The sequence below is a fragment of the Augochlora pura genome, chromosome 10 (assembly GCF_028453695.1).
Source record: "Augochlora pura isolate Apur16 chromosome 10, APUR_v2.2.1, whole genome shotgun sequence".
Classification (NCBI taxonomy): domain Eukaryota; kingdom Metazoa; phylum Arthropoda; class Insecta; order Hymenoptera; family Halictidae; genus Augochlora; species Augochlora pura.
Window position 1 is genome coordinate 705,352 of NC_135781.1, and position 19,721 is coordinate 725,072.

General features: G+C 43.6%; 1 protein-coding gene across 3 annotated transcripts in view; it reads left to right on the forward strand.

Moving 5' to 3' along the window:
- Tfap-2 (transcription factor AP-2) overlaps positions 1 to 19,721 on the forward strand; it is a 101,947-nt gene that overhangs the window by 36,281 nt on the left and 45,945 nt on the right. For 2 of the 3 annotated variants that reach the window (XM_078193641.1, XM_078193642.1), the window contains exons 1-2: positions 524 to 735; positions 7,836 to 8,213. In XM_078193641.1, the coding sequence (XP_078049767.1) occupies positions 643 to 735; positions 7,836 to 8,213 (471 nt within the window). In that variant the 5' untranslated portion in view covers positions 524 to 642. Of the gene's footprint in view, positions 1 to 523; positions 736 to 7,835; positions 8,214 to 19,721 lie in introns of those variants that run through there. The other variant, XM_078193640.1, reaches the window with a different exon arrangement.

The following is a 19,721-nucleotide window of genomic DNA, read 5'->3' on the forward strand; positions in this document are numbered from 1 at the left end:
CGGCGCGGCGGATTGATGCGCGATCATCGGCCGGCGATCATGCTCGAGTCACCGCGCGACCGACCGTCGCGCATCGCCGGTCCACTCCGATCCTCGCCGGATCATCCTTCCTCTCGCGCCCTCCGGCCAGTCGGATCTTGCTCGCCACCTGCTGCTCTCTAAGCTCGCCTCTCTTTCTCTTTCTCTTTCTCTCTCTTTCTCTCTCTCTCTTTGGCGATCCCGCGAACCGGAAGAGACTCTTCCGGCCACCGCTCCTCTTGATGCGGCAGGTCGACCGCCGTGATCCGACGCCAGCTCTCGTTCTTCCGTCGCGTCGCGTCGAGCCGCGTCCGCTAAACTAATAATTCCGCGGACGCGTCAGTGCTTCGGTTTTCGGCTGGCCGTTCGCATCGCGGCCGGGGCTGTCGCGGAGAGCTTCGCCGCGGGTCGGAAGTGATATCGCAGTGTGCAGTGCCTCGACCGCCCGTCGTGATAGACCAGTCGTGTCGAGGTGGTGCGAGATTGACACCGCGCGTGTGTGATGTGCCCGGGAATATTATAGTGCGGCGACAGTGGTTCCACGCGGAAACGGGGTTGAACGGTGAACTGCGACGGATACGGCCGCCACCGGCTACCCGAACCGGCAAACTGGAGATCCTAGGGATGTTTCCGCCGCGCACGGAAGCGCCGACAGCGGACAAGCTGGCGCTCTGTTACGCGCCCCACGTTGACATGACCACGGTGATCGAGGTCGAGGTGTGTGCAAATTTCAAATCGTTCTGGACTCGCGCTCCCAATTGTTTCCTCGGACGCTCTCAAATGTTTCCTCGAGTGCTCTCGTGCTTCGGTATCACAGTTGACTGACTTCACTTCAGTGCGTCAAGATAGAAAGATAATAGCAGACCGTAAAGCGCTCAAAATCCTCGCTGTGGCTATAAAACGTCATCTCATAAAACATTGAGTTATCTATTATCGATGACACGCGAATCCTCCGTTTCAATCGCAGAAAAACCGCTGTCATTTTGAAGCAACAGTTAGTTAATAGTTACTAAATACCAAAGTGTTCACCTCGGACCATCGCCTAATTAACACGTTCAGTACCGACAATTGACCACTAAAATCTCGCCACAGTTAAAGCAATTTAATTAATTGAAGCGAAACTAGAACATTAACATTCATCAGGTTATGTCGCCCATATCTGGGTGGCGCGGTGCTCCACGTGTCAAAATATCTCGAAGCAACTGTTTAAAATACCTCTGCCAAACAATCTCCTCAATGCTCTATGATAACCTAGTGAATCGACTAAAAAGTTTGAGAAACCGCGAGTTCGCATGACATATAAATAGTGTGAGAATATATTGAATTTAACCTTTATGGTTGTTAGGTACAATTAGGTTTAGAATATAGAATGTCCGTTTATTGAACAGAAGACGTATGAATCACAACTCGCTTACTCGGTCGCCCAAATGCAAAGAAAAAAACTCTGGTTTGTATTCGTTTCGCCGCTTCACCGTTTCGCTGTCTCGCTCGCTTCGCTGTTTCGCTGTTTCGCCGTCCTTCTTCACTCACTGTTTTTTTTACTCTGCCTGTACCGCCGTATCGCACGCTTTATATACAGACATATTTCGCTGTTGAAATTACGAGCAGAGGACAAACGCGCATCGTCCTAACGGACACGGGTCGATCCAACGGGCGTAGGTCGATGCAACGGCCGTGGCCGTTGCTTTTTTATAGAGCTTCCAAGGACAGTTTAGCTAGATCCCCACAATAATTTTCTGACGGTGAAAGATCCGTTGCTGGACCGACATTGTCGACGTCGCTGAATCTACGATAAATCAGTGCTTTAAGCGCGCACAAGTTTTTACAGAAAGGTTTACGAGGATTTCGCGTCGACGCGTTCAATGAATTATCGTTCCTCGAAGCGCTGGAGGATCCTTGAACCACATTTCTTAGAGACTCGTTTCAAGCTTGCGCTCGAACCGCTATTTGTCTAGGTTGATTACGTTGGACGCGGTTCTGCCGATACCGATTCGATCGAGAACGGATCGTAAACGATTTCACCGCGAGTTATTCGAAGCGTAAATAATGTAAAACGGCAAGAATCGCGAGAAAATGTCGTTTGTCGGAAGAGACGCGGTATTAACCCCTTGCATTATAACAACGAGTCAGATTCGTGGCAAAAAGTTTATGCAAGATCCACTAAATATTATTCATTTCTTTTAAATCGATATCAAATTTAATTCTTCTCTTATCAAAGTTTAAAAATTAAAATAAATAAAAATAACAGGAGAAATAAAAATTGTTTGTTCCTGTTAGGGATAATATTAGGGACAAATAAATTAGGAAGTCGTAGTGTAAGAGGTTGAAGCGTAATTTATTTTTCCATGCAATTAACGAGAGTGAGACTTATTTAATGTCGTCGGTTTTGGTGAATCACATCGCGTTCAGAGTTCGACTCGTACAACATAGGTCTAGATTCTCTTTCCTAGAGTCATTTGTCCTTAATCTACGATCTCTCGATTTCGACACGGGCCCGACTTATTGGTTATTAATTGTCTACTTGTCATGTGTGGTAAGAGGGACGATTTCTCCGGCGTTATCAATAGCGATCTCGGGCTGGAAAGTTCGGCTATGCGTCTTGTGAAACGAGCCGACCGTTTGCAGGTTGTTGGCCGCTCGAAATTTTATGCGTGTATATAGTGACAGATCGTTTTGATCGGACCGCGGCTATTAAACGATCGCTTGCTGGCCTTCTTTTCAAAACGTGATCCCCCGTGCCGGGGATCTGATTCTTTAAAATGAACTTTCTTCGGTTCGATCAATCTTGGGGACCGTCTGTCACCGGAACGTGTTTTCCAATAACGAATAAGCTGTTCGTTATTTAGACCGGATACGCGATAATTTTTGGTTTTGCTTCTAACCCTGGGTATAATTGACTGGCATGCGTTGCCTGGCGAGAGTAAAGAGATTTCATTTATTTAGGTACAGTTTTTGTTGTAGTAGTTGCTTCAGTAATATAATTTAGGTAATTATTTCTAATTTAAATATATTAATTGTTCTAATAATTTTTAAATAAAGAATTGATTATTTGATCGTGGTAGATTTAGCTTTTAATACGTCCGCTGTTTTCTGCAAAATAAATCTACTCTGCTTGTGTTAATCTCCCCTTTATATTAATCCTACAGTTCTTTATTTATTTAAAAAATATCCAAGATAGCCATCAACACTAAATCTACAACTTTCAAATTACCAATTCTTTCTTTTAAAATTATTAGAACAATTAAAACCTTTGTGATCTTGTATCTACTCTCAGCCACCAAAAGTGCTCGTTTATTCATTTTTATTTTTACATAAAATTCAAGCATACCGTCGTCTTACATATATCTAAATTTTAAAAAAGAATTAATGATATTTCTTTTCCTACATAATCTCCCACATTATGCATTACTGATTGCTCAACGAAAATTAATTCCGACCAGCATGACACCTATGTACAAACCGAACACGACCGCAAAGAGTTAATGTCATCCTCATGGGACAGAAACTGTATCTAATTTAAATAAATTGGATCTTTTTACTCTTGTCAGGCAATTTTACCGTTCGATAGATTTAATGTCAACGTCGACGGATGCTGACAGAAACGATAAAGCCCTGAATTATGTCTCGTACTATTAACCCTTTGCGCTACATTGGCTGACGCTTCATTATTTATATTTATTGTTAGATGACTTTTACTTCAATGTTTAAATACTGCTAAAAGGAAGGTATCTTATTTTGACTTAACTTGAAGCTTTATTTCGAGTTCAATAAATCGCTATAAATTCATAAAAAGAGACACGTGTGATATAATATACTATTATTAGCAAAGCGATTAAATTGCTTAAATTTTCTAACGGAGGCTGTCGAAACGACGGCGGCACCCTGTATTTCGATCACCGTTCCGTCCACTGTTCCCGAGCACGTGAAAGTCGGGCCCGCGTAACGATCGAATAACGAATATAACTGCAAATTGAAGAGCTCTTAATGTCTTTTCCCGCGGCGTCGAAAGGAACGGTACTTCTTCCACGGATGGTAACGACGCCTATCGTTAAGTCACCAATATTTTTCGTGCGGAAGTCGACCGGGTTGCAGCGCCGCGTAAATTTCGAAAGGACCATTTGTTAAAGCCGGCCTCGAAAGCGCGGTGAATTTTGGCTCGTTCGGCTGGGCCGGGCCGGGCCGGGCCGCCGGTATCGGGCAGATTAGGCAGTCACCTGTTTGCCCGGGCGGAGGGCCTCCCCGCCCCCCCCCCCCTTCTATAACGGACCTTTCCGTTCAATTTTGGAACGACGCCGTTAAATGCCGTTACGAGCCGCCTCTCGAGTACATCGAATTCCTCTTCCTGTCCGACTACGCCCTAACCGGTCGCCTCTGCACGCCGCTTCCTAATTTCGGACTCGTTGTGCTCGTAGAATCCGGGAAACACCGATCGACGACCCGCGCGATAGCGACGGTTCTCAATTTAACCCTTTGCGCTTCGATTTCTTTTTCTCACGGTCGCGGCGATCAGAATTTCTTTGTAGTTTTTAATTTCCAGTAGCTGTATTTTTATTAATTAATTTATGGATAATCTGACTCAAGACTTGCGACGTTTCCAATCGCGAAGCTATAATTTTTTAAGTATTGTTTTGAGGTTATGTATCGTTTTCACCAAGTCATTTAACAAAGACATCTCATAAAGAAAAAGAGTACATATTTTACACCCTCTTCACTTAATAAAAGTTCTAATTAAAAAACCAAATATTGAAAAATATTAAAATTATTCCCATAACCGAGAAGTGGATTTCGTTAATAAATCAAAGGAAATAAACTGAGAATCTCGCAGGTGGAATCTTCGCGCGGCATTTCGCGCGTAGAAAGTGTTACGGACGATGAAAAAGATGCGCGTTGGCCCTTTTCACGGGGTTATAGAGATGTTCGAGATCGTATCACGAGAGCAAAGACCTAATGGCTCGCGCCTGTACAGTGTCGATACAAAGGCTTTCGCTGTTATTCGAATAAATCACCGCTGATACTATCTATCCGAGCGATACCACATATTCGTGGCACCGGGGGAATCCCGTCGTCTCGCGCACCCTTTTTCGCCGCGCCGTAAAAAGTACCGAAACTCGAACGTGGGCCCCTTGTCTCTCGCAATTTGGTTAACCATTTTAGTATCGTCGATGGCTACTCTCGAACAAACATTGTTACCTTAATATTTATAATAAACGACTACTTCATTTCTTATTTTTTCTTCCATTTTGATGATTTTCAGGTTTTAGAGAATTCTTGTCATTTCTCTTCGAAATTTTATTAAACTACGACTTTTGTACATTTCGCTCGAGTGAACGTGATTTTTTAGTTGGCGCTAAAAGGGTTAAAAACCAGCGCTGATCATTCCGATCGATGGATCATTAAGCGATCGTTGATTCCAGTTTTCCCCGTTAACAACGTATACTTTGTTGCCTTATTCGCAACACGCGGATCTCGACTTCCGCGCGCGCAGAGTCCGCTAGGTTTCCGGGCGGAGGATCTGCTCGATCACACCTTGGCAATTTACTTTGATGATCTTGCGATTTGTGACCGATATTTCATACAATCGACGGCTCTCCGCGTAGAGTCCCGATGTAATCAGCATTTTCTGCAGAGATTCTCATCTCTGAACTTTAACGCGCGCAGGTTAACGGAGGCATTCTCGAACAAAGAACAATGCGTAAACGCTCGAAACAATCGCGGATTAACGGGTGGATAGAAAGGACGATAAAAACGACAGGGCTCGCGTCGCTCGCCGGATACCGGGCCATTACGCTCTTTGCTGCTCCGCGGCGAAAAACGGGGGCTCGGCCTAGCGTAGACCTGTTTCTGATCATAAGTCACAGTTCGTATCGAACAAAATCTCGATTATGGCAGCCTCGATTAAAGAAAGATAGGCAGAGGAATTATAGCGAGGAGAATTCTGTCAGCGCGTGGGAATAATTGTAAAAAGTTTCCGCGCTGCCCACAGCAACGCTATAATCGTCTTCCTTTTACAACTGGACCGGAAGCGCGCGTCCCTCCGGCGTCCTAATTTCGGCGGCGTTGGTTCGTTGATTTCGAGACTGATATTTTTCTCGGCGAAGCTATCATTACGCTAAAAGCGACGAACAAGCGAGGTTTAGGTAGCATTTGCCTTGGAAAACAGGATATAGAATTGGATGGAGTAGTCGCATTTTTTGTGCCGCTTAATCGCACCGTTAGACACTCCGCTATAATTATCCCTCGATTCGAGCGATGTCAGAGGCGCGGGGCGACCGGCGAATGATCGTTTAAAAACTTTGGAAGCGTTCGTTGCAAAAAAGTCTAAGCCGAGTGGATCCATGGGAAGGTCGAGGATCTGTTGGACTAGATTTTTAGGGTTCGGAATAAATTATGGCCGTGTCTTAGAGTACCGAAGAATAGCGAAGAGTGCCAATACCAATTCGCCATGAAGTAAAATATCGTTCCGATTCTCTGGATCGGGTAAACTGACTTCTCGTCGCGTAACGCTCGAGTTGTCGTCAGATCGTCGCCAGATCATAGCAATCGAGCAAATAGCAGGAGGCGTCCGGCAAAACGAGATAAAACCGCGAATTTATTGGCCGCCGTTAAAACAGCCGAGGACACGTGTAACAATAATAAAGTCGATGATAAACGACTGTGAAGGAACGGCGAAAATAACGAAACGGAAGCGGACCGTACGGAGACCGAACGGCAGTATCTTATCGCGTTCACGATTTTTCCAAGCGGCGGCGGCTAACATCCACCGCGGTTTTCTTGACAAAGATCCCGGGGCACACCTACATTCTGCCCGTAAGCTATCCGCGGCGTTCCGTTCGCCGTAAGATTTGCATAGCATTTATCCGCGTTTATGTTCACCACCTTCGGGCCGATAAACGGTACTGTTCCATATACTCGTCGTTTATAGTAATGGCGGACCTCCAGCTCGCGGCTGACACGATTTTTTTTCTTGCCGGCCGTCAACGACGGACATTAGTCAACGCAATTACGCCGGCCACTGATTTTTTAATAGCGGCGAAAGCAGCCGTATCGATGAGAACTCGCCTCCTTCTTCCTTCTTCCTCTTCTTCTTCTTCTTCCTCTTTTTCTCTGCCCCTCTACGTCGCGCATTCATTATGGTTATTACCTTGCTCTTTTTCTTCGGGCCCGCGTTACCGTACGCTTCCCATCGATGCGTGCGGCCTTTCGACAGATACGATTATTACTGACAATTAAGGCGCAAATAGATTATGGATGATCCGCGACGCTGTCTCTGGATGAGCGAAGATACGAATTAAAGGAACAAGTCGTACACGTGATTGCGCCGACAAAAAATGGCCCCGACGCTTGCGCTACCAAACTCGTTAATGGTTATGGGAATCGCGGCGGTCGAAATACCGAAATCGGTGGTTTTATGCTATAATTAAATATGCATAAACTGTACCGCTAGATTAGACAAAAATCCTAATTTCCAAAATTGCGAATCACTTTAAGGACACTCTGTGTAATATAAAGGAAACTATAAAACGAAGTGCTGGAAAAAAGAATTTATAATCTGAACTCTATAGGCATAATACTGTATACGATACTGTAGACTATAGACCTATAGATCTATAGAGTTAAGGAAGTGGCATCGTTGCTTCGAGGAGTAGGGACTAAGTCCGTCATGAAGCGTTATGGTCTTAGCTATACCTTAGCAAATACCCTACGTGATTCAGCTTACCCAGCTCTGTTACAGATGATGCTATATACAGACTATAATATACAGACTATAGATGACATATAGATGAAGAGTTCTAACCATGGAATTAATTTGTTCGCAGGACCGTTTAACTGGCCATGGGGGTATATCCTCGCTGGGCGGTGGCAACTCCTCGCCGTATTCCGGCGCCCATCACCACGGGCACAGAGGCAACGGGAACGGCAGCGGGATGCCGCACCACGGCGGTGCCTCGTTGCCCACCGCCTCGGACTTCCAACCCCCGTATTTCCCGCCCCCGTTCCCATCGCACCACCACGCGCCGGCGAGTCCGCAGCACCCGAGCCTCGGCCAGCCGCAGCATCTCGATTACCTCGTCGGCGATCCGTACACGCAGACCTTGAACACGTTGCATCAACATCATTACAATCACCTGAGCGCCGCCGTCACGGCTGGCCAGAGAGGCGGCGACCTCAGGAGGGACTCGGAGGGTATCCACGTGGTGAGTAATTACTACGATCGATTGCTTAACTACCGGGGCTACCGGATTAACGGCGGATTCGAGGGAACGAAAGACGCGTCGCCAGCTCCTCGTGGTAAAGGGCGTCAGGAGAAAATGGCGTTCTGTTCGAGATATCGACACGTGTTTTAAGAAATCATTTTCTCGGTGATTTTTGGAAAGTTTCAGTCGACGATATAGTCGTTGTCTAGGTTACAAAGTTGACTAGATTGCAAATTTACTATAAAACCGAGTTTTGGCAAAACGAACCAAGGGCATCGTTCGAGTGCGAATGAGTTAACGACGATCAAAGCAGCCGGCCGACAAGAAAAACGGCAATGAGCCAGGGGGCCGTTGGCCTCGCGGAGGATGGCGGCTCGGTCGCAAAACAGAGACATCCTCCGGTGGCCCCGGAAACACGGTGATTCCGGCGCGAGTCGTCTCTCTTATCATCTCGGTCGGCTGTACGCGCGGGTAAAATCGAGGCGCGCGGAGATCCGGTCACGCGCAGCCCCGGCTACCTCATTAGAAAAGCGTTCTCTCGCGCGGGCGCGCGCCGTGTTATTTGTAGGACGGGCCGCGCGCCGCAACGGCATAGGGGGAGGGAGGCGTAATAATGGGTGGCATCGATCTATTAGGCGTATCACGGCCAATAAGTCCCGCCCGTGACATCGGTGATTGCGATCGTTGATTCCCCCCTCGAGAGGGAGCACGCGGCGATGCGCGCGACATTTGCATTTGCCACGGTTATGCGTGCCTATCCCCGTGTAATAAGACCGCTCTGCCTGTACCCGCTCCTCTCTCTCTCTCTCTATTTATCTCTCTCCCTTTCTCGCGATGCAAAAGCAAAGAGTCGAGACCTCGCCAACTCCGAAAGATCGATCTTTTTCTTCGACGGCCGCGGGTTCGACCGTTAAATATCCGTTAAATCGTCGACGATTCCGTGTTACACCTTCCGTCATCGGCTAACGAGCGTTTATTTACTACGTCGCGTTGCTTCTCTTGCAAATCGGTTTCGTCTCGGTCGCGTCTCACCCTCGTACATTTCGCAGGATGCTGAAGAGACGGTAACAATTTCTGTTAAGGGTCAAAGGGGAGTATAGTGCTCGTTCCGTAATCTCCTTTTGTCTATCACCTCCTGAAATCAATTTCTATTAAAAGAAGATCAATGAACTAATCGGTGCGAAAGGCTCGTGTTCAACGCGTCCCCGTTTCCCAAAAATTGGGGATTGAAAAGGGATCATTTTTGCCAATAAGAGAAACGCGTTTACCCTACTTCCACGAGGAGGTTAAACATGACTGCGATGATAGGAATTCATGCTAAAATTTGCTCTAGAAAAGAAAATTTATTAAAGAAAAATTTTGCACCTATCCCTCGAATACAATATAAATTACCCTAAAAGTGACGTCAATAATGACTTCCACAATTTCCTGGCAAAGAAATCGCGGATACCGCTGACGTAGACCGCGGTTCCCTCGCGAGCATAGAGGAAACGAGGGACGCCGAAGAAAACCGGCCGGGAAGAGCATAGTCGGTGATGCGCCGAACGTTTTGTCCCCGGTCTCTGTTCGAGATCGATCTTTCCTGGTGCACACGCGGAACGGATCGCGGTTTCTTGCCCGCGTCTGCTTCTTCTGTCCCGGAATTGCCTCGGCAGGGTGGGCAGTACGTCGCAGCTCACGGCTGAATACTTGGAAGACGGAACCGCGGTTAAGTACCCAAAGAGAGAGAGAGAGAGGGGGGGGGGGGGGGGGGAGAGAGAGCGGCCTTTTTGTTTGTCGAGGTGCCAGCCGATTGTTTGCTCTAAGTGGGAATAGCACGCGAAAGAGCGTCGACGTTCGTGTTGCCTCACCGACGCAGACGACGCAGACGACGCAGCGGCGCGACGCAACTCGCTTGCCCGTCGAATCGTTCGTTTATACTGTGCAGTCTATGTATTTGAGGAAATATTGTTTGTTCGGAGGCCTAACAATGGTTGGTACGTGGTCTACGTGTGGTCAAGATTTAGTCACTGTCTGCGGAAGGTTCTCGCCGCGCCACGATTTGTTTGCGACTCTTTCGGTATCTGTGGGAGACTTTAGAGAAATGTATTATTATTTTTTAATTATTTAATTTTGGAACATTGTGCCGATACTTGTTGAGATTAAAATTAGTTGTAGTTACAGTTGTTAAATCTCCAGATTTAGCTTTAGATTATACTGTATTTATCATACAGTATAATTAACATAAATATAATTTTTGAAAAATATAAACTAGAATATATAAAAATTGTAGATTAAGTTCAGCCTATAATAACAGAAATGCTTACAGCCGAATAATAACGTTAAACACTGACAGTGTTAAAGACTAATTTCCATAGCAACAATAAACGAAACAAACGTTCCCCGATACTTGGTCCTTGGTACGGTTCGCGTTACAGTTACACAACACCGTGATATTTAAGAGGGCGAGCTTAGGCCTCTAATAAAGCGCGCGGTAATGGTATTTGCGGTCCACCTTGCTCCGACAGCTTTTATGGGAATATCACCCTAATTACAGCGGCGTGACACGCGCCCACCGCATTGTGGATTATGTTTTTCGGGCGGTTTCCAGAGGTGTCGTGTGACGATCCACACGACAAAAAAAAAAGAGAGCCGAGGTCTCTCGGCGCGTAACACGACACGCGCGCGCACACACGAAGAATGCGTTCGTTCGGTTTCGCACTGCTCGAAACAGCTCTCCGAGACCGGCTAAACTGCGGGGTTCGATTTAAAGCATCTGTCCTCAGCGCCATGTGCAGTTTCGTGTTGCGAGCCCCGGTCCTCCCCTGCGCCGACAATTATTTTCTGATTCGCTTCGTAACGCGGTCTGCGGAGCTCTCGATGGAAACGGCGAAGGACACGTAGAATTTGGTTTGCGTCGAGTGTGCGACGATCGACGGAAATCTAGGGGGTGAAACCGTGGCAGAATCTGGGACCAATGAGTTTTGTGGCAATATTTATTATTTATACTAGGTATTTATTATTTGTGATAAATTTATAATAATATTTAATTTAGCTCTTAAGATGTTTGCTTTTTTCTAAAGTCAAAGTGATTTTATTAGGTTTCTGCTAATTCAATACCTGCCATTTTCTTTTTTTAGGTTAGAGATATAGGTTAAAATTTATAACATTAAGTTTCTTTATATCTGCAGTTGTTTATTCAGTCATTATTTTCAAAAGTAAATAATGATAATAATAATAGTAAATTCAATTCAAATAAAGTAAAAATAAAATAAAGAAATTGTGTAACTTATGCAATGTAATTATATATATTTACAGATGAAAATTGTTTCGTGGAGGTAGATGCAAATATCGTGGTAGAATTACGGCAGCTTTAAAATATTCCAGAATCTTTACGAGATTGGCGATATCGATTATTTCGTGCCGTAGAACCCCTCGGTACCCCCTATCTTGGTCTGGCCAAAGCGCATTCTTCAAAGGAGGGTCGGCCGACTTCGTTCTCAATGAAATCTTACACTGATACCACCGCCCCGCTTGGTTTATGAAATATCGAACAAATCCCGCAAATACTTCCGCCGGCTCGCTATCGGCGCATTCTTACGTTCTGGTGCAACGATACTTTGCCCAGCCATCGCGCATCAAATTCGAAAATAATAAAACGCTTTAATGTGTTTTATATTAAAATCGAAATATACGTATATTAATAATACAATCCAATAATATAACCTATATTAATAATACGATCTAATAATATAACCTATATTAATAATATAATCCAATAATATAACCTATATTAATAATACGATCTAATAATATAACCTATATTAGTAATATAATCCAATAATATAACCTATATTAATAATGCGATCTAATAATCTAATTCTATATTAATAATATAATCTAATAACGTAATCTATACTATATAAACTAAGAATAAAGAAGTAATAAAATCAAAGAAAATTAATTGAAGTTTCGGTACATTTTATAAAGATAGAACTAACTATACTATCTTTTATATGTATATTCGCTGTTAGGAATTTTTAGGAACCGAATAGAAATCTCGAACAAGGATCCCATTAAATAATCGTATCACTGAATAAGCTATTGCCATTCGATGCTATAATCCACCTATTAATCAGACGATCCTCCGTTGGAAACTGGTATCGCATTATACCGATGTAATACATATAATGCAAAATATGTCTCGTGCCTGATCGAACACGGACCCGCAGTCTAGTTTACACCGACGCAGAAGCGAACAACGATTGCAATCTAGTCTGTGGCATTATATTAATTAATCGGGGCCACGAACGATGCAACAAATTTGCGGAGTGTATAGGGGGCGGATTAAAAATTCCTCGAATTTGCCGAACGCGGGCCAAAGTTTCCGTCGTCGTCCGCGTAGTTTACGCGATTACCGAGGTTTGACGGGTCCTTCGGTCTACCAGAAGACAAAATAGTTATACGCGGGACAGGAAGTCTTGAGCACGTGCCGTGCCAGAACTATACGCAGTAATGGCGTCTTGCATAGTTGATCATAGTTAGGAAACTTGCGCGCTACACTCTCCGCCGTCGTCGTGCTCTCGCTTGCCACCCTTAGAATTTTCGGGCATCCGAGCCGCTGCAAATATCGGGAACGACAACGACCGGGGCGGGCGGGGAGGAGATAGTTTGGTCGCGCTTCAAGCAGATACGTCGTTTCAAAGCGCATTGTGTCGGATCGTTTCTAAAGTTGATATTCAATGTTACGAAAATTCTTTGTCGCGCCGTTCTGCCATCGAAGAGTTACGGAGGCTCTTTTAATATTCCGTATCGCCGTGAAACGTAAGCTGTGATTTTCTTCTAAATTATCTATTTTCGTTGTCGCGTAATTTTATATGATACGTGCTCACTTCGTCGATAGATAAATTCTTCTATTTGTAAATGGTACAGTATATGTCATCAAATTTATTGATCATTTTTAACTGTACTTTAGCCGTAGTTTAACGAGTCAGATGTAGATTTCTATTTAATATCCTCTGTCAAGTATGACTGTTCAATTAAATCGGAATAAAATTCTGTCCTCTTGCGATAAATATTTAATCACTCTATTAAACGTAGATATACGATAAATAGAAATTTTCTTCTGCTAAGAAATTATTGCAATCGAAAATGTGCTAACTGTGAAGAAAATGGGGTAAATTCTTATTTATACATTTTTCGAAATTAGTGACGTAACACCTGCGGCGTTTTTAACCTATTTTACAATATATTATTATTTAATTGGGTTTATTATTTTATCCATTTAGGTTTGCGTTGATTTTGCCACCGCGAACGTTTCAAGTACGAGATTGGATCCGATGCCAGCGAAACAAGCTATCCCCTTGGAGGCCCCCGTTCATTGGCCTCTCCCTCAAGTAATTTACTTATTAAATTTTCGGCTGACCTTTGGCATTCCCTCGGAGTGAATACCGGGCACGTTTACTTTGAAGGAAATATGCTAAGCACCGGCAATCCTTAAGACTGTGTTAGAGATATGTAAAAGGGGTAAAACGGTTTCTCCTCTGTGCTTCGACGCGGCTTCGTTGCGCGCGTTTCCCGCGACCTCCCAATATTCCCGTGCAACAACGTTCGCGAGTTTCTTTTGCAACAATTGATAATGGTCGATTCATAAATTACGATCAGCGCGCGGGAGAATTTATTCTCTCGGGACTACGACTCCATGGGATATCGATGCGAGTCGCATTGTGCAATAATATTCTGAGCGGGGCGGAGTAACTTTTTGCGCGACAGAAAAATGTGCCTCGGTTGCTAAAAAATTATGGTTAAAGTAATAACTGTAGTATAGTAAAAATAACTGTAGTATAGTAAAAATAACTGTAGTATAGTAAAAATAACTGTATAGTAATAATTACAATAACTAGAAAATCGTATATTTTTAATTTACTTTAACTTGCGCATACCTTCAAAAATACTTGACAATTTAATATTATAAAGCATTGATAAATGAAGCGTACAGTCTGCTATATAAAACATTGTTAAATTTAATTTTTTTAATTCAAGTCTTTCGCAGTGAAAGGATTAATTGACAAAACGTCGAAAATCTAGCCGACGATATAGACTATAGATTTTCGTCGTGTTTCGAGATCATCGAGCACCCTGTTCTAGTACAATGCGAGTAGATGTTTGCAATCAAGGTATCGATAGACGTGATCGCGAGCCTGACGAGTCGCGGCAAGCACAAAGCGCGTCCCCGGTAAGAAGCAACAAGACACGGTTCTGGAAGAGAGACGACAATGCCAATAATCAGCCAAGTGGATCGACCGATTCCCAATAGCTTCATCCCTGAAAACGAGGAGAAGGAGGAGGAGGTGGAGGAGGAGAAGGAGGCTGCTCGTGCCTCTCGCGTTCGCGTTCTACCCCACGCGTTTTATACGGAATTATAGTATCTTCTCTCGTCTGGCTCGAGGGGGGTCCTTTCCTGCTCCCACGTTTATGCTCGAGAGAGGACAATTTGCGACAGCCTACTCTCGCTAGGGGATCTTAGATTCGCAAACTCGGCGTCATTGTTGCGCCCCGTTTCTTTCGGGGGCACCGTTGAATGCCGACGATCGAGGGGACAATCGCAATCAGCTGGACGCGATCTTTCGTTTATCCTCGTTTAGATCTTCAAATTCATTTTCCGTGCTTTATTTAAGTCAAACGACACGCATTTTGACCCCATAAAATTTCATTCTTTCATACGTTAATTAAAAGCTGATAATTTATTGGAAGCTACCATGGTGGTCAAAGAAAACGATTTTATATTTTCTGTATAATTGTACAAGCTGTTTTATAATATTAAAAATATTTTATACAGTATATATAATATTATTATTATTATTTGAATAATACTATTAGTTTGTATAAAACATATAGTATCTTATACAATTCTACGAAAGAATTGTACAAATTGCTGTAGGCAAGCATATAGAAAAATTGAAGGTTAAACCGCGTTCCAGAAATTAGCGGCAACCGTAACAGAATTTCACGGATCGCTCGTAAATTGTCCACCCCTCTATTAGATCGTTAATCGGACATTCATAGAATGTATTACAAGTATGACACGTATTTTATAAGCTAGTGAAACAGGTTTCCGTTTTATCTGCCGCGGCAACGATACGCCAACTAAGAAGTTGACATTTTAGGCAGCCAAGCAAAGATCCCGCCGATTTACGACAACGGCGGGCCGAAGACGCGTAATACGGCGTGTCGTATTTTTAATGGGATGCTTAATAATTGGCATCGTTAGAAAGAGTCCAAAGATCGATTAATTTACAAGGGGGGGTAATTAAAAGAGTGCCGAATTCTCATAGAAATTCAAAATGTTCGAACGACGCGTTTCTCGTGGAACGATTGCGCAACGGATTACCATTGCAACGCTAGGGGATGGTTGCGCAATAGGAAACACCGACAGGACTCGTTATTGTCGATCTAGAGGACCCGCCGCGATATATCCGGCGTGGTCCCATAAGCCATTTATCAGTATCGGATACGATACGCGCGGCCTCTCTGTTCGGCTTCAGCTTCGGCTTCGGCTTCCCTTCGCTCGGCGCGGCGCGGCGCGCGACGTGACTTTACTCCCGGTGCACCGTTTAACAAGAGAAAGGCGATCACATTTCATCTCATTAGTCGCTCGGCACGGTTACATCAATTTATAACTAACACAGCCCGACGATAGACTCCCGGTAGCTGCCACGCCGTTAATTAGCGCCGTTTCCATTTCTTTGGCCGCGTGAAAGTCGGGCCTGAGACGTCGCCCGGCCGGCCGTCGGAATCGTACTTCGCTTGGCGAGAAAACGCCGAAAAGGAAAACGCCTTCTCTCTGTCACCTCTAAGCGTTTTTTCAACAATTACGGAAGGCTTGACATTGTTCGACGTTTCTAAAAAATTGTTTTATGTTTCTAAAACTTATTTTGACTTGTGTTACATCTAATTGTATAATATCGTGGTTTTATTAGTAATTTTTCAGTGAACCATTTACCTAGATATTTTACAGTTCTGCTAGTATTTTCTACCATCAGATAATTATTTCTCACAGAAAAATATTTCTCGAACACAGTTAGAGAGGTAGAAATCGTTATCACCGGCTCTGCGCGAACGACAAAATGTTTAATCGCGGCCAGTCGTGTTTCCATTTTTCAAAGAATTATTTATGCACATATTTTCTAGATAAAATCGATGTTCCTCCTTGTACAGTTTACGCATTATCGAAACATTGTATAAAATTGATTGCAAGCGACACACCGTCAGGAAAGCGAAAACAATCCTTTCTCTCGGCGGACACGCTATCAGTCACGCCAAAACTCATTAGGCGTAGTTAATCGGAACGGATACGACATTTCGCGATGATGAACGATCGCGGGAAGACCCACCTCCTCGACAGGCGAAATACAAGGCGAGTGTATCGGTGTTCCTTTTCCCGAAAGCTAAACACCTGTCCGTGGTCGAACGCGTAATTGATTACGCCTACCGAATTGATGGAATTTCGCCGGAATAAATCAGGCATTCGCGCGACGACGCGTCCAAGGGAATGATCTATGCCGGCCCGTAACGTGGGTAATTTGAAATTCGAAATTTGGTAGCCGGTTTTCTAATTTACTTCTTCGATTATGCAAAGCGTGGTAAATCGTTTTTTTTTTTCTGCTCGGGCGCTTTCTACGCGCTGTACCCGGGCGAGGACTTCAAATATTTGCGTTAATGCGTTCATTCCTTGAACGTGGACGGCTTCTGAAAAATGAACAGGCTCCGTGACAGAAAATGTAAATGTTTTGGGAGAACCTGCTAATTCTCGCTTAATATTCCAACGTTCGATTTTTTCGGGCCTACTGTGTTCGCATCGTTTGTGCTGTAGAGGTTCGTTGGTATTACAAATTATTCAAAGACTAATAAATCTAACGCGCTCTCTCTCGGGATTTTTACTAAATTTCTTCGATTAGATAAATTGTTGCTAGAGCGAGGATTAACTGATTCGAAACTGGTTTTACAAAGGCACTTTATTTCAGGGGATTAAAATTGAAAAATCGTGTTGTACGACATTAGTTGCTTTTACTTAATATTCTTATATTTTATGGACCCTAATCAAGTTGAAGGATATAGGAGACTATCGTAGAAATTAATTTTTAAGTCTGAGTAAATTATGTCGCAGCTCGTGTATGAAGCTAATCGATTAATTCCACTATTTAAAATATTTTAAATAGAACCTCCAGAATCGATCAACATTTTTCCTTCGTTTCTACATTTATTCCGATAATATTCGTTTCGGTTTCAAGCACTCGCCGATATTGTTTTGCATAAAGATGCAAGATCGAATGCCGATTGTTTCTGCGTCAGAAATGTATTCGCTGCGGACACCGTAATTGGTACAGACGCGGTAAAAATATGGGTTCGGTTATTAATCGGCCGGCAACGCGATCGTTTTAATGAACGACACGATTATCACGGGGATTTATGGAGAGCCGAGCACAGAGCGTGCACGCCGGCCTTATGTAAGAGATTTTCTATCTGAGCGCGCGCGCGCGCAGGCGAGCGCGGATAGAAAAAGAGAGGAAAGAGGCAGGGAGACGCGATTCCGAGAATTGAAACACAAGGTAGACATACGTTTGGAATCTTAATCGCATCCACCGTTGGAAAAACCGTAGATTTTATCCCGGGCCGCGCGGGGTCCTGGTTTGTCCCACAAATACGGTTATATTACGAGCCCTTGCCATTATTGTCATATACTATACATGTATCTCTGCTCCGAGCGAAGAGGTCCCCCGGCATCGAGAACAGATCTTCGCGCACGTTTCTCCGATTTCCTTGCCAGATTGTTCCCTCTATTGTAATCATCCCTCTCTCTCTCTCTCTCTCCTCGGTCACGAGTATTTCAGATTGCCGCCGTGCGTAGCCGAGACCCGACGGAAACCACGAAAACGCCTTAGAGCGTTCGACTTGGTCCTGCTAATTGACTTCGTCCTTTCTCCCGGCTCCTTTTCTCGCTCAGCGATTTTAAACACTTTAACTGTCTTCTTCGGTGATATGTATATCATGTGACTGATGTATATCAGTCGTTTGGAAAATTAAATTCAGTGTTTAAATATTTAAGATTTTGCTTTGGAGAAATAGTTGGTTATTTCTATATTTTTGTAGCAGACTTTTCATAAAAATGAATAATAACCCCTTGCAGTCGGAGCCATTTTAACTGAAAATCCAAGATATTTTTTCGGACTTACAGTGTTTCCATTTTATATAACCTGGTGCATTTTATACATTATAGAATTGAATTTAACAGGCTCTTATCTTACCACCCACTTACATCGAGTTAGCCAATAAAAGCGCGGTCCCTGTTAATAATAATCAAATATTTATTTATGAACAATTTATCAACCGTTCGCGTATCGAGGATGCCGATCGGTCTGTCGAATTATAAAATCAATTTTTCATGTAGCCGGCGAACGAAACGCTCGCCGACCGGTATACGCGATATATATGATTTACGTAATCGCCAGCGATTCCGGACTTGCCGAGTTTTTAATTGCTATTAATTTCTGACGTTCGCGTCGACGCTCGGTTTCTGGCTATACGTCGAACCGAATTTCAATGTTTTTATTCGCGGCATAGAAATGTTTATTTATGGTACGTTGCTGGAGTGGGCGTTGCTTGATCAATTTATTGGTTAATCGAGAAAATCGGGTTGAATATTGAGTTCGAATTGTTCTTGATTGTTGGATAGGAGAAGGCTGGTGTTAATTGCCATGTCACCACGCACAGTGTTTTAGTGTTAGAGTGTGACTTTAATATTAGAGTACATATATTTTCTATATTCTATATTTTTTATATTTTCTATATTCTATATTTTCTATATTTTCTATATTTTTTATATTTTCTATATTCTATATTTTCTATATATTCTATATTCGTATGTATGTGTATGAAATTAAACCTATTCCTAAGTGCAACACTTGCAATTTCAACAATTTTTTAAAAATACAAATAAATCTGTTATTGTCTCAATTATATAGAAAAATAGCACAGCAATTTCTAATGACGTCTCAAAATCGGCACTCGAGTGCAGAATATTATGCGAACGTCTCAAAGCATCGTGCGTCGTGACGCGTTTCAGAAAGCCACGTTTATGAAGCCTGATAACGATAGTCCTGCCAGAGCAGCGGACAAAATCTGCGGTCTTTCTATCCTACTTAGATTATTGCATTACGTGCCTCGGTGCGATTCTACCGACGATTCCGAGCTATCGTCGAGTCATCGAGTCATTGTCGTCCACGTGAGAACTAGGTCCCCTTTCGATTCGCTGCTTTCGTACAGCTTTTTTCTCAACGATGACTTTTGCTGCTCTCTATCTTAACAACAAAACGTCGTATGAAATAACAAAATAGCTCTAAATAGTTGAACAAGACTCCACGTATTTAACGAACAAATAATGTGACAGATAAAAGCCAACATTAATGTTCGAAACTGTTCAACTCGATATCTCGGAAACTTTATTGTTGCGTCTCGCAACGATAAATTCTG